Genomic DNA, 25,888 nt, shown 5'->3' on the forward strand with positions numbered 1-25,888 from the left:
TGAACCTCAACTGTCTTTATTTAGCTCCAAGGGAAACAGACATATATACATCTAATAAGGTAACTTGAGATTTAAATACAATTTCTTTATTTATCCTTTTTATATTGTGTTTAGAAGTTTTTACAGCTAATTACATTTGGTAAACATGAAATAGTTATTTTTAAGGTGTCAAATATTTGAACTGCAGAGAATTAGTCACTGTTTCACATTCATCACTATTTGCTGTCAGGGAAGTAATTAGAATGTCCTGTCCAGTGGATGAGAACAGATATAGGCTCTCTTTTCCAGGACCTGCTTAGCAGCTTTTTTAATACAGTCATCCAGGTTTTCATCTGCATCTGTGGAGAAACAGAAGGAAAGTTAACTGAAGTACTGTAAAGAGCTTTTCTAAATTTCTTTCAAAAAGGATTTTAGAATACAAATGCAAGTATCTAAACTTCAGTGCCTGGAAATAATTTAACATATCTTCTAAAAAAGACTGATTATTGCAGACTGAGTTTCACAGACCAAATGCCTAATTGGTCAGTACTTAACCAAATAGATCAAATACCTAATTGTTATCTAGTATTTTCTTTACAGGAGTATTTGCTGCTGACAGATTTCAAGTTCCTCCCCACAGGTGGGGGAAAAAAAGAATCACTGCAGTTTGTTTTATCTATTAAATGAAGAGACTCTTCATATTCAACTGGTACCAGTTCTGTTCCTCATCCTAATTAAAGGCAGAGCAAAACTATTCTGTTGGTCACATCAAAAACATCTACTTTTGTTTGGAGTCTGTGAAAGCCATAAGAGTATAAAAGTCCTTTTACTTTATAGAACTTACACTTTTGTAATTGAGCCATGGCATAATTATTCTTGAAATATGCTTCTGTGCAGAAGATATTTGTAAGAAGCACCTGAGAAAATAGTAAAATTCAGTTAAAAGCTAGTAAATGAACTTCATAAACAAAACAATGTAGCAAAAATACAGTAATTTAAATTTCTGAAAGTCTAGTTTTGTCTCTTGATAATGGAGCCCTTCAAGCTAGTCATGTATGTTGCAAGTTTAGTTGTTTTTTTCCCCACAGCTACCGACTGTCAGAGTTGGGATGACCCCTTCACTCAAAACTGACTAGAAGACATTTTTGGTACTAAATCCAGAAGGGGCTTACATACACAAAATCTGAAGTCTCAAGGCCAGTGAAGACAAAGGTTAATTAGTTTGGCTTTGTCTAACACTTAATTGTAGCAAATTTACTTGTCCTGTAGCATAGCCATTACCATGAAACTTTAAATGAGCTACTATACAATCACCTGTGTGTCAAATTCTCACTTTAGTGTCAATACATTTATTAACAAAATATTGTTGTTACTATATGTCACTATTTATTAATTAGTATATGGAAAGAGTTTGGGAAGCACTGCATGGTATTAGCAGGTGTAAGAGAACATGAAAACTTGTAATCCATTCATAAATGTGTACGTATGTGTAAATATTTTGATAGCATGCAACTCGTATGTTCAGAGCACCTGAGAGGCAATTGGTGTGGTTACTGCACTCTTGCACCAATCAGTTTAGAAACATTCTGGTGCACTGTCGGTTTTACAAGAGAGTTTGCTGTGATAGATACAAATTCTTAACAAACGTAGAGTGTACTTTTAAGTGTAATGAAAGCTATTTGTCATTGAGGTTTTGCAAAATCTGAGACATTAGCATGCAATGCCTGCTGGTTTAGAGCACTCATTTAGCACAGCATCACGCTCGTGCACATTTCAGCGTTGAGGGGAAAAGTCGGCTCGTCAAGGGAAAAGCATCTGGTTTGAGCCTTGTAAAACATAGACAGGCTGTAACATTTCAAGGAGAAGTCTGAGGCTAGATAGTGCCTCTTCATTACAAAACACTTAGTGAAGCAGAATGGTAATAAATACTGATTGTTAAACTACACAATCCAAGGAGTGCAGACATTAAATGGGTATGACTGATCTTAACGCGCACTTACTTCATGGTCATGGTTTCTTAGACCGATGCTGATAGACCGACTAGCTCTGGAAATAGCTGCTGTCATTGCATATAAATTAATAACTATATCTGCCACTCTCTTCAGAACCAACTGCTCATCCACTATTGTCTAAAAGAGTAAAAATGTTTATTAGCTTGTAGTTCATCAATTTAAAACTTTTACCAAACATTTTTTTTCATACTTTGTATTTAGGTTCATACTTACTTAGCATAGACAGGTAAGTTATTACATAGAATTTCTAACCTAAGTCAGAAAGTTTTGGATTAACTGTGCTCTGCCTTTTAACAGTTTTGGATTAACTATGTTCCACCTTAGAATCATGGCATCATTAAGGTTGGAAAAGACCCTTGAGAACATTGAGTCCAACTGTTAACCTATCACTGCCAAGTCCACCACTAAACCACGTCCTCAAGCACCACATCTACTCATCTTTGAAATACCTCCAGGGATGGAGACTCAACCACTTCCCTGGGCAGCCTGTTCCAATGCCTGACTACCCTTTCGGTGAAGAAATTTTTCTTAATATCCAACCTAAACTTCCCCTGGCACAGCTTGAGGCTGTTTCCTCTCGTCCTATCACTTGTTACTAGGGAGAAGAGAGCAACCCCCACCTCGCTACAACCTCCTTTCAGGTAGTTGTAGAGAGCAATAAGGTCTCCCCTCAGCCTCCTCTTCTCCAGGCTAAACAACCCCAGCTCCCTCAGCCCCTCCTCACAGGACTTGTGCTCTAGACCCTTCACCAACTTCATTGCCCTCCTCTGGACACACTCCAGCACCTTCATGTCCTTCTTGTAGTGAGGCGCCCAAAACTGAACACAGTACTCAAGGTGCGGCCCCACCAGTTCCTGATACAAGCCAGGATGCCATTGGCCCTCTTGGCCACCTGAGCACACTGCTGGCTCATGTTCAGGCGGCTGTCAACCAACACCCCCAGGTCCTTTTCCGCCAGGCAGCTCTCCAGCCACTCTTCCCCAAGCCTGTAGCGTTGCATGGGGTTGTTGTGACCCAAGTGCAGGACCCGGCACTGAGCCCTGTTGAACCTCATCCAATTGGCCTCAGCCCATCGATCCAGCCTGTCCCAGTCCCTCTGTAGGGCCTTCCTGCCCTCCAGCAGATCGACACTTCCACCCAACTTGGTGTCATCTGCAAACTTACTGAGCGTGCACTCAATCCCCTCATCCAGATCATCAATGAAGATATTGAACAGGACCAGCCCCAACACTGAGCCCTGGGGAACACCACCTTGTAACAGTCTTTCTGGCTGCAGCCAACAGTAAAATTGCTGTGTCTTGAAATCACGTTCGTAAATGCCAAAATCACTGAAATTAAGCCTGTTCAAAAGATGTATTAGTTAAGGTGGAATGTGGCAGGGCCTAGTCCAATAAGCATTCTCAGAACACACTGAATTAATTCTCACAGAATTGAAAATCCAGGGTATTCTAAGTTCAGTCTCTCCTATTTTAACTACACCATTTCGCATGACGTAATTATAGGTTTGTTTGCTGTACAATATGGATGAATAGCATAAATTTAGAAACTGCTGGTATAGCTCTTCATTTGGGAACAGGGAAATGGGTTCCAGTGACTGCTCACAGCGAAGTACTTAAAATAGTCACTGGAGCAGGCAGGATTTGTGCTTACAGAGATAGAAAAAAACAACTAATTAACCAAGATTGCTGCTTTTTTCTTTTTTTAAACAAAAGTTGTCCATTACATAGAATTTCAGTGTATTTTCTCATATTCAATGGAAAGGTGTTGTGTAAAGGAAGTCCTAGCTCTTGCCATGCACACAGTCCACTCTAGATTCTAGAGAGGCCAATTTGATTGAGGATAAACTATTCAATAACAAAGACAACAGGAAGAAAAAATAGTTACCTTGCCAAACCTACTTAGCAGGCCTCTCACTGTAGTTCCAAAATAATAGATGTTTTCTTCAAGTTTCTGTCCACTTTCCTATAAAATGAAACAGAAAATACAACAATTTGAGTAGTCTTCTAAGGGAAAAAAACAAGCACACCCCTGCCCCCTTAAAACAGGACACTTAGCTAAACAAGCATATTATAGGGAAGCACCTATGGGGAAGTATGAGCTACTCCTGTGCTGCCCAGCCAATAAACCACAATCTTGGGCGTGAGAAAGTCGTTGCTCTGCCCGCACAGTCCTGGGCCTCTGTGGTCTGGCTGCAGGAGGCTAGAATGTCTGATGGGTTTAGTAGACAAGACACAAATTAGAATTCTCAACTACAGCACAAAACTAGTTTTCCTTTTTTAATTAGCCAAGACTGAAGTTTAGCAGAACACAGTTAAAGAGGTCTAGAATCAATTCTGAGTGATCAAAATGAAGAAACAACGTACACTAAGTCAAACAACCAACAGGCAATTCTCTGAAGAAAATGACGATGTAAGCCCCAAGATGCATGCCCCACCACAAGAACGAAGTTTCCCTCTCTAAAAAAAAATATGTAAGTTCAATTGCTGCTAAAGGCAGTGTTTATCATCAACTTCTAGCCATTGACCAGAATTCCCTTTTAAGATGATCTTTCACCATTCTACATCTTTTTCTTCCCAGCGAACAAGGAGAAAAAGTTTCCCTATTTACCTAAAAGGAATAGGATTACAAAATGTTGATTCTTTTCCAAGGGGAAAATCACTGTTCAGATGTAGCCCTGGTATCCTGAAGCCCAGCTAATACTAGATTTTCTCTTGGCAAGCACTGGTTTTCTAACATTCATCCAGCTTGCTGCTGAAAGCCAGACAGGCACTGTTCTTTATAAAATATGCATTAAAATTTTCTAAATGTTGTTTTTGGAAACTTTTCAGTATAGTCTTTATGCGTATGCAAATAATAGTTTGCAAAATTCTTATGCAATGTTTAGTTCTGTACAGCAAACCTAATTCTTATTCTAAGTACTGCAAGTTATGAAAACTCTGAAAATCAAGATTATCTTCTGGTACTACTGTCTGAATTCACTGTTAGTCTCAAATTCTGGTATTAAGTAGGAAGAAAATTTCCAGTGTCATATTTGGCTTTTATTAATTCATAAACACAACTAATTAATGATGCTGATTCTAGTAATATGAATGCAAGTAAATGGGTCTGAAGCTATTTAGAAGAAATTTGAATCTAGCGTGTCAGCTAGGTCAGAATTGCTGTAGTTAAAACAATCCACCCACGTACCCTGGTGGCACTGCAGAATACAGCGCATTTACCCGAAGGAGGTGCCATATTCTTAAGCTTCCCTCTGTGAACAGAACAGTATTAGCAAATCCTCCTACCTGTGTGCCTGAAATATCTGACCTGGAGGACACGTATACCGACAGAACAGTAAAAATCATACCTTTTTTCTATTAACAGAACATTCATCTTTGGTCATAAAAATTAATCACTAAGTGACTAAGCAGGTATGTATATATAGTTCACAGAAATTCTTACCTAAAACTGTGTTACTATTAAACAGGAAAAAACACTGTGTTTTGTAACTGAGCTTATTATGAAGGGCAGCAACAGGCCATTACAAAGACTTTAATACTGTGAAGGCTCAATTTATATAAATTACTTAAATGGATATAAACCCGGATTTAGTATAAATACAGACTTAGAGCAGTCTTCATTTCACCTTGATATGTATCAATATATCATCTATAACTCCTTACCCCTGAAATGGTACAAACATCTGCTTAAATTTGTAAATCTCACTGCTCCTAAGCACATGCTTTGTTTTGCATAAACAGGATATCAAGTTGTGACAAGCAGTGAAGGGAATCAAATATGAAAGACCAGTGTTCCCTTCCCCCTCACCTGTAGGCTGGGATGCACCACTCCACGATCACCAACTAGCCCATAATCCACTCTTCTGCCCATCGTGTCCCGTAACTTGCTTAGAAACTCCCCCAGTGCCAGCCCCACGTTTCCTTTCTTGATTTCTCTAAAATGTTGGGTAAACAACAGCTGTTAACGGCCATTTCCTGGTTTGCAAAGGAAGTTTCAGGAGGTTCAGATGACCAGTTGAAATTGTAAATGCTTTACCAAAACACCTGCAGTTTGTCTATGAATCATCAAGTTTTTTGATCCATTTTACTATGAAGTCTGGAGAACGATTAAAAGTATATAACATGGTTCATATTCAGTTCCTCTCAAAAATACAATAAATTCCAGAGACCAGTATATGCACTCAGTATGTACAATACAGCTGTCTTACCAGTAAAACTTTGTTATAAAATCTTAAAGTTATAACATTTTAATTACTGGTCTTTTAAAAGAATTTTACACAAGCTGGAATTATAAGATAAGATAAAATTCTTAAATACATAAAATGTCCGATTAAAAAAAAAAGACCCCTAATAACATTGAAATGCCTTTTAGACAAGATAATACATTCAGAAATACTGCGTTTTTTTCCCTACAGTTTCCCCTCTTAACAGTTATCAGATTCTGTGTAGTTTATTAAAAACTATTAGCAATAAATAAGACGTACTTAATTTTGTCAGTTAAGATTTTGCCTGCGTGCTGCATACCCGTCAAAGCAATATACAGTCGCAGAATTTCATTTGTTCCCTGGAAAAAACATAATATAAAGTCACTATCAAGTACAAAGTATTTTTAGCATTTCAAAAAACTAGATATGCTGTGCTAATATTTTCTATATTTTTTTTTTCTAAAACTGCTTTTCATGTCTAAATAACTTATTTGCTGTGCTTTTCCTTGAAATGTTCTAAAATCCATTTGGACTTGTAAGACAAAATTCTTTTGAGAACTCTATGTAAGACAAAAGATGATCATCACTGGTACAGAAAACAGACATGCCAGAAACTGCACTCCCAGGTGAGTTTGCCTGAAGCAGTAACAGAAGCTGGGGAGGTACAGCACATGTGGCTGCAGAGGGTCAGGGATACTGGAAACAAGCAACAAAGACTAAACACTCTACTAATTAATTTTTTTAAAGTATATGTATAATTTTGAAGACAGGTTCTTTAGTTAACTATAAAGTTTACAATATTAATGAATGTTTTCCAAGCAGGTCTGGTTTGCCAGTCTTCCCTTTCTATTGTTCTAGTATTAAAAGATTACTTTTCATCCATCCATAAATGTTTGCTATCTTTTGCTTTATCTCAATTATAAATTCTGATTTCATTTAGCTGTGAAGAAGTTCAGCCGCTTGTTATTAAACATACATATGTATCACAATGAAAAAGAAACCAGACTAAATGCATTCTGAGTAGAAAATAAGTTCCACATTGTTCCAGTAAAGGAACATTTAAATAGCTGTAAAACTGCTTAATATGCCTGTTTGGAAAGCAAATACAGACCAAGAAATTAAGATGATACTGTACAATTTGATGTCTGGGAATCCATTATACGATTGATTGTTTTAATGTAGATGACTGAAGAATAAAGATCAAAACATAGAAGCCTGGTCACAAATGAAAAGCACCCCGAGTATTAGACCAGTGTCAAAACTGTAATGACCCAGTGACAGGCCGAGTGACAAAGAGGCTACAGTTCAAAGAAGAAGTATTCATCCGTTATTAAGACTAAACAGAAGTTTTGGCGGGGCACATATAGAGCACAGCCTACCTACTGTTGCTGTTGGAGAACAGAAACAGATCCTGGAAAACAAGGAGTAATCTTTAGAATTCTGTCCCTGGCTGCAGCAAACTGCATATATCAGATCTGCTTGCAGGTCCCTTACGAACAGGCTAAGATAAACAGCAATGTAAGCACAAGTGCCTTGTTTTAGCAGAAGAGTAACTTTCTGTAACTGTTGGGATCAGTGAGAAAAATGAGCTGAATTACAGGAATTCCAGTGGTGCAGTGGTTTGGTTTTTTTAAAGACTTCCTATTAGCTGTCCAATGCGAAAGGTCGTCTTCTGCTTCAACCTGTCTAGAAAGTGCTCCTTACATCTGGTTTTGATTTTACTATTCAGAAGGTCTGCCCGATTCATAAACATCAAACCACACAGGATGTAGGAGGATGAACTTACAGGTTGGCTGGTTTTGTTCTTTAATCAATATTGGAATTGACTCTTCCTACTTACATGAGATACAAACACACACGTATTTGCAAAAGCAGCTAAGTGATTGCTATGCACCGATCTGCAGTTTGAAAATTCTTGCTTGCATTAATTAGCAGTTGAGATCTTTGCTGTCCTGACACCAGGAGGTAAATGATCATTTCTAAATGGTCCATCAAGAAAAATCAAGTCTGGAAGTCTGACTCAGATGCACAGATGAATGGTCACTGATGATCCAGCTCGGAAACAGAATAAATTTCACAGCCAACATTTTTTTTTAAAATAAATGCACATCAATAAGTTAATTAAGCTTCTAAATTAATCTTTTGTGAGTTTCCCTACTTCACTTGTGAGAAGCACACAAGAGGAAAGGTTACTCAAGTCTAGGCACCAACAGAGCAGCTTGGCCACAAAAAAACCCCAGAAAATCCTATTAGAGAAATCTGTTCAAAATTTAGTTTTGCCCATACCTCTTACCAAATCTTATCACTTATACTAGTACAGATACATGAGAATAAAAGGAGCAAAAAGGTTTCAAAATATGCTTGATACAAAGCAAGATGGCCAACTTAATTCTCATAAGGCTCCTGCTTCAGCAGACATAGTACTCTGATTTCATCCTGAGTCAGCATATGCAATTACAACTATCTACTGAACATAAACTGATGAGTTACTTTTGTCAACTAAAATAGTTTTAGGCTTTTATGCTAATTTAGAATCCTTTAGTCTGTTCAAAACAACAACAAACCCAAGCCATGAACCGAGGCTGTTTTTTCTCATGACAGTGTATTTAAAACAGCTGTGTATTTTGTTAAAAACATCCAGAAAGTTTCTAAATATTTAAGAAGAAACCGTATATACAGTACCAGTATATATGTGTGTGTATATATATATATATAACAGTATATGTATTACCATGCATATGTATTACCAGTTTGTTCTTTCCATAGGCAAAGCTGGTGCTAGTTCCTACTGTAACTCACACTTTGTGGTTAGTCTATAAAAGCCATCATATCTTATTTTATTACTATCCATATCTCCAAAGAAAACAAGATTAGTTCTTCAGTCTTACGCGGACTATTACGGGCTTTGCAACTAAATGAATGAAGCCCTGTTCAACTGAATACTTGGGTTTCAGCTCAGGTTTACAGAACGTGAGAGTGTGAATTTCAGTTTACAGTAAAAACAGTATATTCATACTTGCCTCAAAAATCAGAAGTATCCTACTATCTCTGAGATAGCGTTCATAGGGGTAGTCTTTCATATAGCCAAGGCCTCCAAGAACTTGCAGTGCTTCGCTTACGCAAGCCCATGCACCTTCCGAACTGAACACCTGCCATTGAACACTATTTTAATCACCATGCTACACAGTAAATACAGAATACATTGCTCTGTTACTGTATCTATGTGACATTGCTATAGTATTTTGTACTGCTGTTACAATAACCCTGTTTAAAGCTTGCCTGAAATAGTACCCTTACAGCTCAGGGTGTACACTTCGGTCAAACTTAAATGGTTTCCTTGCAATCCACAAAAATGTCTCTATAAGGAAATATTCCTGGGAGAGTCAGAGCCACAAACTGAAAGAACAGCTGCAGCTGGTTGGTTGGAGCCCTTCACATCTGCCCAGATTCACCAGAACACGAGTTCTTTTGAACTGACCACACCATAAGGGACCACCAATGGGGGCTGAAAATCTGTGAGTTCTCCTCAAGGGTGCCTGTCAGCCTGCAGCACCCAGCCCTATGCTGCAGACATGCCTTACGTAGTGATACTCCACTATAGAGGGCCTGACTCTTTCCCAATATATGTTTTGCAACCAATTCTGAGTTAAAGCCAGGACAGAAGTGCCATAGCCAGGGCTGCAGCTGGGATTATAACTGAGTGTCTTTATTTACTCCTGCTACTGTGTGAGGCCACATAAAAACAGAATTCAAGAGGACCATGATATTCCAAACCTGCTGTATGCAGTTTTTATTTCATATGGTGACACAAACCTGAAGCTGAGGTAATCAATAGCACATGGGAAATAAAACAGTAATGTCTATTTTTTTCATCTAGCTAAGGTTTTTGTATCATATGTCTAAATGTAATACCTGAGCCTCTCAGCAATCTGCAATGTAGACTGAAAAACAGGAGAGGTGTTAGTCTTTATTAGCTTAAAGCTGTAGGCAAGTCTTTCAATAAAATGAATTACCTTGACCATGGCTGCCTCCACAGAGCAGTCTGGAAACCCTGGCCTGTCCATCATTCCTGCAGTGAGGTAAGCCATACTCTCCATTACATATGCTTTCACAGCCATAAAACAAAACTTCTCCTGTCAAAAAGTAATATGAGGAATCACACAGTAATTCAGATGCAAAATCCCACAGTCAAGCCTGAAACTTAAGACCACAACTGCATTTTCATGTGTTTAACATATTATCAAATACTAATTAATAAAAAGTACTACTGCAAAACAATAATGAAAAATCTAAAAAAAAAAAAAAAAATCTTTATTCATTACATTTATCATTCTAGACATTTAAAAGATCAGTGTACAGAAATCTACACTAAGTTTACATAAATTTAATACCTCTAGGAATTTCTTCAAACCAGTACAGTCACAAGAACATCAGCATAATCTATGTCTTTGCACTTAGTCAATACAAAGCACAGAGATTTAGGTTTTTCCTTTTTTATTACCTGAATTAATCCAAATTCGCTCAGTTTCTTATTGAATTGTTTCCTGGTACAAGCATACTCTGCTGCCATTTCTTGAAAAAAAAAAAAAAAAAAAAAAAATTCATCTCAAAACAGCAGAACTATAACTGTGACGGACTATTCCTCCTGATGGCATCTTTCTGTTGACTGATTCTGACACTGCAAAACTCCTCCCTGCTTCAGAAGCAGTACCTTGTGAAAAACACCATCAAAATGACGGTGTTGATCAAGTCTGGGAACAAGAATCTGAGGTGTGAACCTGTACTCTTAGAGAAGGTACGTTTTAGTGCTAATAATTACTTTAGAGGGATTTGTTACTATTTTGGGTAACTATTGGTAGAAACCAATTTTATTACTTCTGTGTGTAAGCCTTGAGCCAGTTATTCAAGTTGGAAGTTTTAAGGGAGATTATACCTTCTAAAAGCAACAGTATATAGGTTATTCTCTCAGTAAGAATATTTTACCTCAGAAAAATTCAATAGAGGCAGTAACTTTCCACTATATGAACTGAAAAAACTTCAGTGTTTTACAGGCTTTTAATAAAAATTTTAAATAAAAATTATTTTAGTGTTTTGAAGAAGTCAAAGTATGTTATGACTGACAATGTAGTGATGTTGTTACGATCAAGATTCATGTTACTATTTTGAATTAACTTCGTTATATATCTTATGCAGATCAAGGGGTTTTTTTGCATGGCATGCAGCAATCCAGAACACCTAATTCACCCACCTATCAGTTTTTTAATCATTCCAGCAGATGCACTGCCCATGCTAAATCTTCCACTGTTTAGAATATTCATGGCAACCTGTCAAGAAAAGGAATGATTTTTAGGTACAAATGTTGCCACAAAACTCCTCCTTAGGCCACGATGGTTACTGCTACCTTGCTTCATGTTTTAGTGCTTTCCTGGATTTCATGTGTCACTGGAAAACACCTCCTATCTTGTGACACCTGCCCTAATACTGGTCAGTACACCGTTCAGCATTCCAGCAATAATTCTTCAAAACTAGGCTTTTAAGGTGACCTACTACATTGAATTTCATATTTGATACAGTTTTCAGATACTGGTGATCCAGTGACCTGGAAGTAATCCTCTATTCAAACTACATTAAGGTAAAATGTAGATTAAAATGTATTTATCTGCAACTAGACAAACAACATTCACACTAGACAGCACTGCTGAAGTGTATCAAACAGACGAAGACAAAAAACAGAATATTGCTTAATGTGTGTACTGTGTACACAACAGCCAAATATAAATATCTTCTCTGCAGCTGACCTGTGATGGACACTTCCCTGCTTCAGATACCTTTCAGCAACATGCAAGAAAAGGGAATAAGAATGAAAGGATGAAGAAATAAAAATAAAATACAGATCAATAATGTACAAAAATAGATTTTGAAATCTAGTATTATTGTTTCTTAACAAGAGAAACATGGGTAACTCAGTTCAAAGACTGTTAAGAAATTTAGCAAGAAGTCATTGTTCGTACCTTTTAATTTGTGATAATTATCTGAAGAAGAAATCATAAAAATCATCTTTTGATATCTTTACTACATTAAAGAAAATTGTTTCATTCAGCATTTAGGTCTGGACTTGCCTGCTACAGAAGGAGTAAGAAAACTGACCAGGATCATTAAGAACAGTTTTGCAAATCCACATGTCAGACTCAGAGAAAGGTTACAACAGCAAAGTGACCAGTGTTATCTTTATTGGTGTCACACTTCTCTGATGCCATGAGGAGAAGTCAATGCCAGAGGCAGCCTTTCGATGTACTCGCCCCATTATTTTCTTGTGCTATAATCTAAACCTGGAAAACCATCTGACAACCACGGGACCTTGGATAGGATCTGGACTTTCCTTGAACCATTTCTTGTTACACTCATTTCTTTCTCTCCCTTTCTACATAGTCTGCAATTCTGGCTGTAGAAAACAGCAGAAGACATTTCCTTGATTCAGTTCAGAAGTTCTGTTGAAAAAGTTGCTCCCTTTTCTGAAGAGAACAGCATACCATGAAAAAGAATAAAAAGCCAAACAAATAGTGGAACCAGCTCTATAACTGTATTGAGAAGAAACACATACAAATCTGCCATTATGGCATGCTTGTGCACTGTGCCAGTGAAACCGACTAATACAAAGCACATACGGTAAATGGAGAAGTCCGTCCTGCAGTATTCTTCAGTTTGGCAATGTTCGTATTACCAATAAGGAAACTTTAGTACAGAAAAAAAAACCCACAAAAATCTCCTTCAGGCTTTTAAAAATCATCAGTAGTTATTTTTACTGCTTACCTTAAATCCCCCTCCTACTTCTCCAATTACATTCTCTATAGGTACTTTTGTGTTTTCAAAATGTACTTCGCAAGCTGAAACACAGAGTTAATAGCTGTTGAATTATTATGTAGAAATATTTAAAAGACAGGAACATAATTGACTCTTTTTGTAACAAGAAGTAAAGCTTTCCTAAAGCACTGTTTATGACAGAATTATATATGCTTTGCCAAAGAAATTAGAATTTGGGAAAAGACTGTAGTTGACATCAATTACTGATATAAAATATTCAAAATGTAATTACTATACATTGTATGGAGAACTACAGTTTTGTCTCTATTTTAAGGAACTGATATAGCAGTCAAGTCCAAATGATAGATGGTGAAAAACTATAATCATCAGTAAGCTTAAGAAAAGCCTATGAAAACTTATTTCTAGATTAAAGCTAATTGGTTACTGAATCTTCCGAGTAATTTCTTTCACTGCATAATTAGGGAAGCTTCACATGTGCAGAAATGAATTATACAATGTGGATTTCTTATTTCAGACCCTGCATTAGGAAGGACTCATAGGAAAAGCTAGGTAAAGAAACATGAAATTTAAACTGTTATATGGAACAGATATTGATTTGCCTCTGAATTCAGATGATCTAAACAAATTAGAACATTAAAATAATAAAACTGTTTCTGTTAATGATTTTAAGTGATTCTTACTATTGGATCCTCGAATGCCTAACTTATCTTCAGGTTTCCCATGGGTGACTCCACCAAAATCCCGCTCTACGATGAAGGCAGTAATTTTGTCTTTTAGTTGTCCATCTTTATCAATAACCTCTGTCCTAGCAAATACTGTGAAAATATCAGCAAGGCCACCGTTTGATATCCAAACCTGTTTTGAGAGAAGAAAGATGTAGAAGAAATATATTTGTTCTGATTTTGTGAGCACTGTTGTAAGTGTTTCATAACAGACCAGCAAACAGAACAGAGTGGTGAAAAATTACTTCTTCTTCCCTTAAAATTTTAATGAGTGTTCTGCTACTAGTTTTGCTTCTTGTGAACATATTTCCAAGGAAAGTTGACCACAGAATGGTAATTTTAGAGCAACTATAAAAATAGGTTGTAATATAGATTTGAATTAAATTAAAATCCATGGTGCGTTTTCACAAAAGCTTGTATATTGTGCTACTTACAGCACATGAAGGATACAAGGGCAACATAGACTGTAGACCCACTTTGCCTGAAATAACTTCAACTCTGATGAGGAATTCCTTGAATCAGGCCACATACTTACAGCCTCTTCCACAGGCTGGGTCCCTTCACATCACAGACAAATATATTGACAACTACGGATCAAGTCTGCAATGGATCAAATATTGTTGAATCCAGTACATCTCTACATTCTTCAAGATTGTATTCTGCCATTGTTTCTTTTAGCAGAAATGTTCCAAGCAGCCCTATTTCCAATTCACTGTCAAGTTTTCTTGCAAAAGTACCTACAAAATCTGGAATGAAGAATGAAGAGAGGGGAAAACATGGTTTCAGGTTTCTTTTTGCCTATGCTGTCACAGAGGGGGCCTAACTAACCCTCCCTGAAGCTGAACACCATGAGCTGGCAATACAGAGAAAGAACTGAAGAGTGGCTTTTGCTGTCTTTCTTACCAAGACTTTAGTGAAGGTTATGCCCTGAACAGTGTGCTTTTCTATGCTCTTTGGCCCCGAAACAACATGGGATGTCTTTTTGACATGGTCATTCTTCACGAGCTTGGAAACCTCAAAATTCTGATGCAGCTGCCAAGCCAGCCACTTACTTAGCAAAACTGACTGACCGCAATGCTCCAAAAGACAAATATGCTTTTCTATAAACTTGTAACAAAAACCTGTCATATGTCCAGTCTGTGAGTGGATACCTTGGAGCCATTTAATATGAAATATTTCCCATCTTCGCTGAGGGTTGCTCTTGTCTGGATGGATGCAGCATCACTTCCACTAAAAGCCAAAGAAGTTATTAATGTTTAAAGAAATAAACATGCTTTAAAAAACAAAACTACGTCTTTTTTCCTCTTGCCATCCTTTAAAAAGGAATGTTTACAGTTGTATTAAATAGTAGTACATAAATTTTAATTCTTAACTAACAAGGGAACTTAACTAGATTCAACAGCTCTAAAGAAATCTACTTAAGTTACCTGAGGGGACATTTCTGCTGATTAACATGTGTGTTATCAATCTTATGATCTGACCAGAATGTTCAGAATGCCACATAAGCAACTTTTTTAAGCTACACGTTGAGCTATGTGAACATACACAATCAAGTTTAAAATGTCTAAGCTGTTCCTCAAAAATTCATACCCTGGTTTTATATCCCAAGTGAAAAAAGGCTCAACAGAAATGAAAAATAAATATGTGACAGTCTCTTTCAATGAGCACTTGGGCACATCAAGCACTTTCTATAGGAGCAGAATCAGCAGGTGAATTACAACAAAGCCATCAAAAGCTTACGTTCTGTGATTAAAAGTTCAGGAATCACCACTTTCTTACATTATGTAAAAAGAAGCACATAATCACCCCCTTGAAAGAAGCTTCCTCTTCTGCAAATTAAAATGCCACAAGGGCTCACTTTAGGCTTTCTGCTGAAGACAGTTGTTAAGTTCTTGGAACAGCCAGATGTCTGCTGATATTTTAACAGGGTTAGATTTCTAAAATTCCATTCTAAAAATGATTGCTTCTGTGCACTAGAACCAAGGTCTCTAAAAAGACTAACGTTAAAGTTACTAAGACTACCTATCTTTTAAAATAATACTGGGCTAAATAAAGATGTTAGAAGAATTTCAGAACACGGTTAGCCCTTGTTTTTATCCTGTGTGTTACTTCCAAGTCCCTTCCATGGATCACTTTGTTAAAATATCTGTGGTAGTTTAAGTTTTACCTGCAAGTGGGATAACTTTTAGAGGGTCAAAAACTGGCTTAGGACTCTTGAATAAAAACCATCACTGATGGTTGGGAGGTATCTACATCACAGCAACATGACAATTAGCAAGTAGATCAAATGCTCATTGCAAGTCATTCTAAAAGACACGAATTCAGAAAAGACAGTTTCAAACTATAGTTTTGTATGGACAAGCAAGATTCAACTTCAAACATTCAACTGGTCTCAGGCTTTCAATCAGTTTCCTTAACAATATTGTAGTAAACCATCTGCCTATATGTTTTTAAGAAAACTGTACCTCTTCTGCATTAACAGAATTTGCAACATTAGCAATAGCCAATGAATAAACATAATAAATATAACTTTATCTTTGAAATGAAGTTGCTGCTGCAAAGATGCCTTTTCTAAACTCTAAGGAAAGACCAAAATGTCTTCCTATTATTTTTGGTAGCTCCTTCAATACAGGCTTTTATAATTTTGCAAAAGAACTGAAAGTATCCTAGAACAGTCACAGCACACTATTTCTAACATAGCACAAAGTATCCTTTCAATTAATATTCAGTAATGCCAGAAATTAAGTGGATGAATTCCTGGGATGGGAACAACAATGGTTAGTGATTTCATGGAAACGGCCATAAGCAGCACATTGGGGAAAGATGAATTACATTATTTGAAGTGTACCTTTTTAAAAAAAAAAATTAAAAAAAATTGACCTATACATTGAAGCCACAGGCACCAAATAATAAAGATTTAATATATTAACCAAACAACCACTGTAATGAAGATGAAAACAATAAAAAAAATCATTTAGCTGTTTTGGTGCTTTCTAAAGCTTTTATGATTACAAAACCAGTACCTTCCAGGTTCAGTGAGACAAAAAGCTGCAATGTGCTCCCCAGATGCCAGTCTAGGCAGGTACTTTGCTTTCTGTTCGTCACTGCCAGCAATGAGGATTCCCTAAATAAAGAATTAACAGAAAACTTTTCAGCATCAACCTGTGTAAAAAGAATGAAGCTGACAAGCTTTGCCAAGTTCAGGAAGCTTAATTTGCAAGCTTTATGGCATAACAAGACACAGTTTAATAAACAATAGATATTATTATTTATCAGACATTAAAACATGTCAGTTATCGTCACACAGTTGTTCAAATGACAATAGGAAATGCCTTATTGTTAAGACTGCCTTCTTGGGTAGGTTTCACTGTGTTTATGCTTAAGTGAAGACTTAATTGTTGCTCTGAAAGGCACAGAGATAGTCCTTCAGTTATAATTTGTCATACCTTCATTACTATCACTATAATTTTATTTTAATAACCCAAAAAGCAGCAATTTTCAAAGCTCCTCCTCAGAGAACAGAAAACATGATTTACTTAGCTTCCTAATTATTTTATTACACAGGCATTCAACAAGTTTTTGTGAGAGTGCACTTAATTATTTCTGTTGTATTTCTTTTTTTACAACAGGTTTCTTACGAAGTACAAACAAAATACAAAAATATATGATAAAGCTAAATAATCAATAGTTAAATAGCTAAAATAGTTACTCAACAAAATTAGGATTAACCCCAACTGACCCAAACTGGCTACAGCAGGAGAGCGACAGTAGTTGTCTTACACTCCCCTTCTTATCAGACTGCTTTACAGATCAGCTCAGCTCACTATCCCTGTTCTACAGATGGCAAAATTTTAAGTAAGGTGAGGAATAAATACATATTTTTAATTAGCACTATCTGCTCAATTCCATGAAGAATTTTTTCTTATTATACTGACCTTACTCCTGTTTCAAGCTTCAAACTACTACCATCCATCCACCATAAAATGCACTGAAAGGTAGATATCTAAGGCTATATTATACAGAAAACAAGTTTAAAATTCACATGCTTGCTATAGCACACTCATCTTGGATAAGTTTTCTTCTCTAAGCTCTCCCAATATGCACCCCATTCAGCCAGAAAAAGTTGCATCTGTCTGAATTCTCTGCATGGCTGTCCCACCTCCCCCGAATTTTAGCCCCCCTGATATTTTATTTATTTCAATATTTAGTCTAGCTACTTTTATCAAGTTTGCTCATTTTAAAAAACTTGTGATTGTTTCAGGCATTTTTTCTAAAAATTATTATCTCAATGTTTCCTGAACTAGTAATTTTCTTTTCTTGTGTACTTCATATTCAGTCTATATGTTGCATGAAAGTCTCACACTGAGTCACTGGCAGAGGGTGCTGGGAACACGAACAACCAGCCCAACGTCAAAATGTTCCACCCGATTGATGCTTCACCAGTAATTCTTATTTGTTACACCCACACTCCACATTTAAACAAACCACCTCACCTTTTCTATGCAAATTATGTAGAAATACTTGACATAAAAGAAAAGCATTACCTTAAGCCCAATAGCTTGATGAGCTGCCAGAGTAACTGCGATAGATCCATCTAAAGAAGTGATTTCTCCCAAACGCGCATACATGGTATTTGATAGACCAAGACCACCTGGAACAAATACTACATTTTATTCCAAGTAGGAACCTTACAATTTAACTTGCCCCTTCCCCCCAAAAAATCCTCTTCAAGTACAGAAACGTCAATAATATAACACTGTTAACTGGGGAGCATCTTAGTATAGACTGGATATAATATGTCCACAAGTAAGTATCACATTGCTGCAGTTGTGCCAGAAGAATGCATTTTGAAAACAGTAACTTTTTTCATAAGCATGAGTTGTGCTGAATTTAGTTCTATTTGGAAAACAGATGTGTTTGTGTTCAAGCATGCATGCACCACACATAGCAAATACAGCATAATCCATCAAATGGTAGAGAACAGGCTTGTTTAAAACACTCTGTATGTGGAAATGGTATAAGATTCTGTGTAAAGAGTGCTCTAGTCTGAATGAATTTCTGTGCTTATACGATAAAATGAATTTTTTTGGTGACATTTCTATGCTACCTTACAAAGCCAGCCAATTAACCCATACACAGCTTTACAGCTGACCAGCTGCAGACCAAGCTGCAGAGGGGGTGGTGCTGGACAAGTCTCAGGACCGGGCTGGACTGGTACCGACACACCAAGACAGCCAGGCTGTCCCCAGCTTCACCGCGAACCGGGCACAAAATGACCTCAACCACAAAACTGACGCAAAATAGTTCCCAAGCAGACTTCCAAACTGGTACTAAAGAAGGATAAAATATAACACTTCAAAAATGTCTTTAATAAAAAAAACACCACCATTAATATATCAAGAACCAAACTTGACACCAGCACATCCTTTTTGGAGGAATTTTGTGATCTGCTGCTGCAAATACAGCAACTATTTGTAAGGAGCTTGAAAAGAACAGAAGTAGGATAAATCAAAGCTGCACCTGTATGAGTCTAACGTTCAAGAAATTTATGTCATCAGGACTAGAAGTCCCGCTCCCCATAATTTAAGAGTATTTTATATATTACTGCTGAATAAACAACTTTCTCTAATCAAGATAATCTTTTGTTCAGGTTAATAATTTTCTACTTGGGACAGTGGTGTAAGCCAGGATAATGAACGCCTTATTTCAGCAGACGTCTCCATACTCCTACTATTTTATGTATACCAAAAAAATGCAAGAACAAGTCTCCCCGATACCATTAATTCACAGTCCTGTTGTCTTGTAAACACGTACACTGGATTCACTTGTATGATTTTCTACAAGTATGCTGAATGGATTGCAATCTTTTATAAACTGGAAGCTGAGAGAGTATTATTTCACTAACTTCAAAGCAATAGAAGATCAAAACAACAACATTTTATTAAATTCAAGTATGACTTCTAAGTCAAATACATTGCCTTTTAGACTCTTTAAAAAACTTAACAAAGTGGGAAACTTATTTCTAGTTAATCAACAGTAAGCTACACTTCCAGTGTCATGATGCTTCCTAATGCTCTGCTTTGACTTCTGTCCTTTGTCCTCTGCTTCCAACACTGCCTTTCAGTGGACACTAACCTCCTGTCTTCTTCCAATATATTTCTTAACTCCTAAATACCTCTCTCCCTGTATGGGTTAAGGTGCTCTGTCCAGATCCTTCTCCTCCCCAGACACTATCCTAAAGAGAAAAACCTGAAAGAGCTTGCAAACCTCTCTTCTATCTTACTCTCACATCACCCTGCCTAGTTCTGAATATCCATGAGAAACATTTAATACCATTGCTAATGCATGTCAAAAGCATTAATTAACTATTAATTAATCAACAAAGATCACATCACGTTACAGTACATGCAATTTGTCCAATATACTTTAATGAATTTGTATAGAAACACTTTATTTAAAGAACTGAAATCAGTGCAGCACAGCACCACTAGTTATGTTGCCTAATACAATAAACAAAAAGGTGTAACAAAAAATAGGGTATTATTTTAACACCAAGTAAATACTGAGGTACATCTCCAGCTTTATATAGTATTATTGTAAGCACTGAAAAAAAGACATTGTTTCACACTATTCTCTTCAAAAATTAGGTATCTTCCCCCCCGAAGCTATCTTCTGCAGATGGTCAAACATAGTTTTGTCTTCCTCTGAGTTGTTCTCTCTGAAGTCTCCTTCATTTATAATAGAAAATAGATGATGCAATGATCTCATTTCTTTATAAATTTCATGTAAAATATTAGTTTCAATCCCAATTTTTATTTTATGCATAAGAATAAGATTAACATTTTCTTGAAAATTCCTTTGCAAGTTTAAGGGTTAATCCACTGAGGAACTAATGTTTCTGATCTCAATTGGCACTGCAACATCCTTTAAGACATAAACTTTTTGTTCAGTGTTGCACAGGAAAGTTTTTATACAAAAGCCATACTTTTAATAAATAGACATTACGCTTTTACACTTCTGTAAGGTCAAACGCATTCCTATCTGCCAGTGACAGGTGACAGCTTTGACAGATCAGTTCCATGAGACGCTGTAGTTTGGACCCAGTATAATTTTAGGAACCATCAGCAAGAACTGCAAGTCTCACAGAATGTCAAGCTACTCTACTGCATCCAAAAAAAGAACAAAAAGGAAAACGCTATGCCAAGAGGAATTTACACCATTTAAAATTAGTTATCTAACTTAGGCGCCCAAGGTAAGAGTATGCAGAGCTCCCTACATAGCTAACAGACATTCTTGGTGCCCGCACTTCTTTATTAACTAGGGACGAAGCTTCTGCTCCTAATTTAGACATCCAAGTCAAAGGACTACACATAGGATAGTACAGACACATTTTGCAGGACCTAAAAATGCATTACTTAATATAGACCACTGGGTTATCCTGTTGTGATCATTTACTCACCATATTCCTCTGGAATCTGCATGCCAAAGAGACCCAAGTCCTTCAGTCCTTTTAAAGTTTCAGGTGGGATTTTTGCATCTTGATCTATCTTCTTAGAGTCCACTACAAATACAGGAGATTTTATAATTTAAAACTGTGTTCCTTAGTGCAGAAAAAAAAAATCTCTGAGACTGCAGCGTTCTGAAATCAGAGCCAAGGTCACTGCGTGCTATGAGTTAGCAGCAGTATGATCTCTAACCTAACTATCAGTCTGAGAGCCCAGACCTGAAGAACTGAAATAACTTACAGAAAAAGGGGCTGCTGGAGCATCACATCCATCCCTAGTCTTCTGAAGCATCTTTTGAAAAGACAGAGTGCTTATTGTACCAGATACAGACATAGTTATCCCTAACTTCACAAGAATTACTCTTTCTAGCTTCAGTCTAATCTTACTGTCCTCTGTTTGCCTTCCTCCTCTTGTGGCTGGAAAAGTCTCAAACCCTAAACTGGCTTCTGTAGGATTAATAATGCACTGGGTTGGTTGGGGGCTCTTTGCTACAGCCTGCCACCCCAACCAGTTCTCCTCCTTGCAAAGTGAAATATGATTATTTTCTAGCATTTTGATGATGATCACGCAGGTTAAGTCCTAAACTTTGCAGTGGGAAGTCCTAATTCCGTCTCTGGAGAACAATATTCCACTTAAGTAGCCCACCTTATTAGACCATCAAAGTCAAAACACAGAACCAACTGGAAGGTCCCAAGAATACTAATTACAGCTGTAAACTCACAAAATATACAGGGAAAGGGCTTGGGAAAAATATGGTTTTTATTTCATTTTCTCAAACATTTGTATGTGTACAGATTGTGCTTGTGCATGTTAGCCGATTCCATGACTGGAATAAGCTAAGTACTTCCAGGATTTTCTACCCGAATTATGTCTACATCATGATTTAAAAAAAAAAAAAAAAAAAAAGTACATAAATGAGTTAATTATAAAAATCTTGTTCTTATGAGTTATTCTTGGGGGATTACAAGAGCTGTTCTGTACTGTGACAGTGAAAACAAAAAAGAATTGTATTAAGCAGCTCAGGAAGGCTGTAAGCTATAGCAAAAGGAACACAAGCTATCTTTCCAAAAAGTACACAAAAAGAAATAACTCTGCAAAAGCAACAGCACTTTCCTAAAGAAACTTAAATGGCGCTGTAACTTCTGTGTGAAGTATAACAGTGGGAGGCAACTAAACATTCTGATACTCTTCTAAGGGAAGTTATTCAGAAAGAAAACTAATTTTAAATCAGACTTTTTGTTCCCCACACTAATTTTTTAGCTACATAGTATGAGATACGTATCTGTGGTATGCCACCAACTGTTCTGGGGAGAGAAAGGTGTTTTTTTACCTTTTCCTCCATTATGCCCGTACAGCGCTATCTGTGGTGTCTGGACACTGTCACACTTCATATTGACTCTGCTGAGATGAATTTCCTTACCCCATGCCAATCATATCAAGTTTCTAACTGTTTAAGACTGCTCTCCTAACCTATTTTTACCACACCCATAGATCACCATGAATAACTAAACAGAAATAGCTGTGAATTCAAACAAAGACGAGCAATTTCCACCTTCAGTTAAGACTCTATAATTTGACATTTTTATTCCTCCCATAAATATCAAGTTTTTTACTCAATAAATTATGTTCCCCAACAGAGCAAAGAATTTAAAAATGTAATCTGCATAAATTCTTAATTTAATGTCAGTGAGCAACGTTACAATTTTATCGTTAAAATTACCTGGATCTCATAAATTGTTATCTGTGATAATCACAGGCTTCTTCAAACTCCTGCAGTGTTTGGCAATCTAGACCCAGTATCTTTGTCAGCGGGACGTATCCGAGACGATACTGTTTAACTGTCTCAGAAACTGCTGTCTGTAAAAACCAATTTTCTACAATTGTTCTAGAATTGGCTTATCTATTGCACCAGTAATAGAAGAAACACCCTGCAACCCTATCTGGAATGCATATGGCTAACATGACTCTTCCAAAATAGAATCACTAATACTGAAAAAACGTAAATACTTTTGATTTTTCATAGCTTCTCAAAGAGTCCTCATTTATGAATATCTCTGCTGAATTTTGCTAAACCCAGTTTCAGTACAGTTGGACAGTTAAAATGTTTCAGAAAAAAATCACAATATGTGATATGAAGTGGTAAATAGCACTATCCAACCTAGCTAAACCAATTTCAAATCCTACCTCTATCCCAGAATTCTTTTACTTCCTCTTTTTTTTTCTATTTATCTTTTTATGTTTTGAAGATTTATTTCCTCTCATCAGCATCCAATACTCCATATAAAAAAACCACAAATGAACATGCCTATAGAATCAGCAGCACTATATTACTGGCAATAAATGCATAAGGTAACTTAAGTATTTGATGTATAATAATCTTATTAAACTGCTATAGTTAAATCACTTTGTATTCACTGAATCATTTACACGAATAAGAAACTAATAACTATACCTTCTTCACTGAAGAATTTTTCTACAGGTCCTACAAACTGGTTGATCTCCTCTAGTTCTTCATTACTAATTTCTGGATAAGGGAAAACTTCTTCCTAAAATAAGAGGCAATTTTTTTTTTTTTTAAAGCATGAATCATGCAATTGAAATAAAAATTCAAGAACATATGCCTTTCAAATACTAGACTCTAAAAAACTGGGAATATCAAGAAATGCAGAAAACGTACAGAAACAGCCTTATTTGATGAAATCCACAGGACTCAACTTTGCTACATACCAAAACCAAATCAGAAGGTTATTACCTGAAAAACATAAACATTAAGGAGAAATAAAGAGATTTAAAGAACTATGACAATGCAAAAATCCTTCATCAATGATGAATTTTGTCAATGTAATCCCACTTTGGGATTAAAAAAAATTAGTTAATTTTCATTTGTATCAGAATCAATAAAGTGTTGTTATGTTTTCAAACTTCAGTCCACAAACGCTGTCCCTTGGAAACACACAGCACATTCCACCTGTTCAATGTCATGAGTACAAAGGTTAGTGAGTTCCATACTGCTCTTTATCGTCACCCTGGTATTTTGGTCATAAACTGGAAGCAGTATGACCTGACAGGCTTGAATAAATTAAAAAAATCCAAGCAACTACCACAAGAAGTGAAAGACCACATGAGAAGCATGCTTCTAATTTTTATCGTCTGTCCCCTATTAAATAGAAGAGCCTACCTCTGCCCAAACAAACCTGTTCACTATAGTCTGAAGAATCACATCAGCTCCAAAAATTCAGGATCAAGTAACTGCTATAGTTTTTCAGAAAACTCTTGTATTGAAATTTGAGAGGGAAAAAAAAGGCATACATGAGTAGGGGTTTAACGTGATGGAGTCTGACTGCTAACTGTCATAACACTTTACTTGACAAGGTCTGTTTTGGGAGACTTTATTGTTCAACTCATTTCAGTGGATTTGAGTTATTCCTTCTTTCCATTTATTTAACTCTGTAATCTCTGATAAATGCATACTCCAAACCTTGGAATAACAAGTACCATTTTAATGCAGTGTTATAACTCAAATTTGTAACTTCTTTGTCCAGCAGCATCTCAAGACCCAACAAGAACATCAATCTTTCCTATAAAATATTGTAAGCTAAAGTTCGAATAAAGTCTTGTTCCCTGAAGTAAACAGAGCATAAACTGACATAAATTTTGTGGAATGCAGTTCGTCAATGCCCAGAGCCCAATATAAACAGACACCTGTGTTTCTGTGGGGAACTTGCTAGACTTGCAAGAACAGGCGACTGTGGTTTAAAGTAGTCCTTCAGATGCCGGCTGTTCTTGACCATTCAGAATTACATCACGGATTGTGTGTGCACAGGTGTAAACTGGGCCACCCAACTAAGCGAGCTTCAGCTGAGAGGCCAGCTGAAACACCGGAGAGCCAGCAGCCCTGGACTGCAATAGGGAACGGCGGCTGTGACTGGGGTTGCGTTCAGCGGACTGCGCCGCGACGCCCCGTTTTCTCCCCGCGCCACAGCCAGTAACGGGCAGCCGGTGAGGCCCAAGCAGGGCTCGGGGAGGCAGCGGGGCCAGCTCTCCCCTCCCAGCGCTCCCGCGGGCAGCGGCGGGCGCACTCCCTCCCCTGCGCTGCCCCGCGGCCGGGCAGGCCGCTGTCGAGCGGCAACTGGCGCCTGAAAATCCCCAGCACCGGGGCTCCTCCGGGACGGCACGGTGGGAGGAGCGGCCCCGCCGCAGTCCAGTGCCACCGGCAGCGCCCGCCGACCCCGCTCCGGTGCCCCCACAGCAGCGGCCCGCGCCCGCCCCTGAGGCGCCGCCGGCCGGAGGAGCGGGAGACGGTACCCCCCGCCCCGGCGGGCCCCGGCTGGAGCGGCGAGGCGGGACCCTCACCTTCCGCAGCGTCCCCAGGAAGAGCTCCTTGGCGAAGGCGGGGCGCGGCGCGGCGGTGCGCAGGCGGCGGACGGCGGGGAGGGCGCCGGGCGCCGGGCGAGCGGCGCGCAGGGCGCGCAGCAAGAGGCCGCTCATGGCCGCCATCCCGCCGCGCGCCACGCTGACGGCAGCGCGAGCGCCGGGGCACGTGACCGTGTCACACCCACCCGCCTCTTCCCGCCATCCCCCGCGGGGCCGTGCCTCCCTCCCTTCCGCCTTGGCAGCGCCTCGGCGGGAAGGGAGGAGCAGACA

At 37.9% G+C, this 25,888-nt stretch overlaps 1 protein-coding gene across 5 annotated transcripts; it reads right to left on the minus strand.

The window, feature by feature from the left end:
* Positions 1-25,770, minus strand: ACAD9 (acyl-CoA dehydrogenase family member 9). Of its 5 annotated transcripts, XM_087744106.1 has the most exons (18): positions 25,598-25,770; positions 23,697-23,790; positions 21,199-21,300; positions 18,284-18,390; positions 16,763-16,863; positions 14,891-14,969; positions 13,698-13,872; positions 13,006-13,079; positions 11,444-11,519; positions 10,697-10,767; positions 10,209-10,328; positions 9,216-9,344; positions 6,475-6,554; positions 5,799-5,925; positions 3,876-3,953; positions 1,980-2,108; positions 824-896; positions 1-338 (listed from the first exon to the last, which is right to left on the minus strand). In XM_087744106.1, exons 1-18 carry the CDS (start codon positions 25,739-25,741, stop codon positions 238-240), a joined length of 1,860 nt encoding a protein of 619 aa, XP_087600232.1. In that variant the 5' UTR covers positions 25,742-25,770; the 3' UTR covers positions 1-237. The 5 variants fall into 5 exon arrangements, 4 of the variants coding, with proteins under 4 accessions (XP_087600232.1, XP_087600233.1, XP_087600234.1 ...); XM_087744107.1 differs by lacking the exon at positions 9,216-9,344; XM_087744108.1 differs by lacking the exon at positions 1,980-2,108.
* Positions 25,771-25,888: the final 118 nt, after the last annotated feature.

This window comes from Nipponia nippon, unplaced genomic scaffold (assembly GCF_047370975.1).
Source record: "Nipponia nippon isolate SJK-2023a ecotype South Korea unplaced genomic scaffold, ASM4737097v1 scaffold_9, whole genome shotgun sequence".
Classification (NCBI taxonomy): Eukaryota; Metazoa; Chordata; class Aves; order Pelecaniformes; family Threskiornithidae; genus Nipponia; species Nipponia nippon.

Excerpts from the sequence above, each read along its gene's own strand:
- ACAD9 (XM_087744106.1), bottom strand. The coding sequence starts at position 25,741 with ATGGCGGCCATGAGCGGCCTCTTGCTGCGCGCCCTGCGCGCCGCTCGC. Across the intron at positions 13,080-13,697 it reads AGGCATTCGAGGATCCAATA|CTTGCGAAGTACATTTTGAA; the intron begins GTAAGAATCACT and ends TCTGTGTTTCAG. Across the intron at positions 10,329-10,696 it reads GCGAATTTGGATTAATTCAG|GAGAAGTTTTGTTTTATGGC; the intron begins GTAATAAAAAAG and ends ACTTTTTGACAG.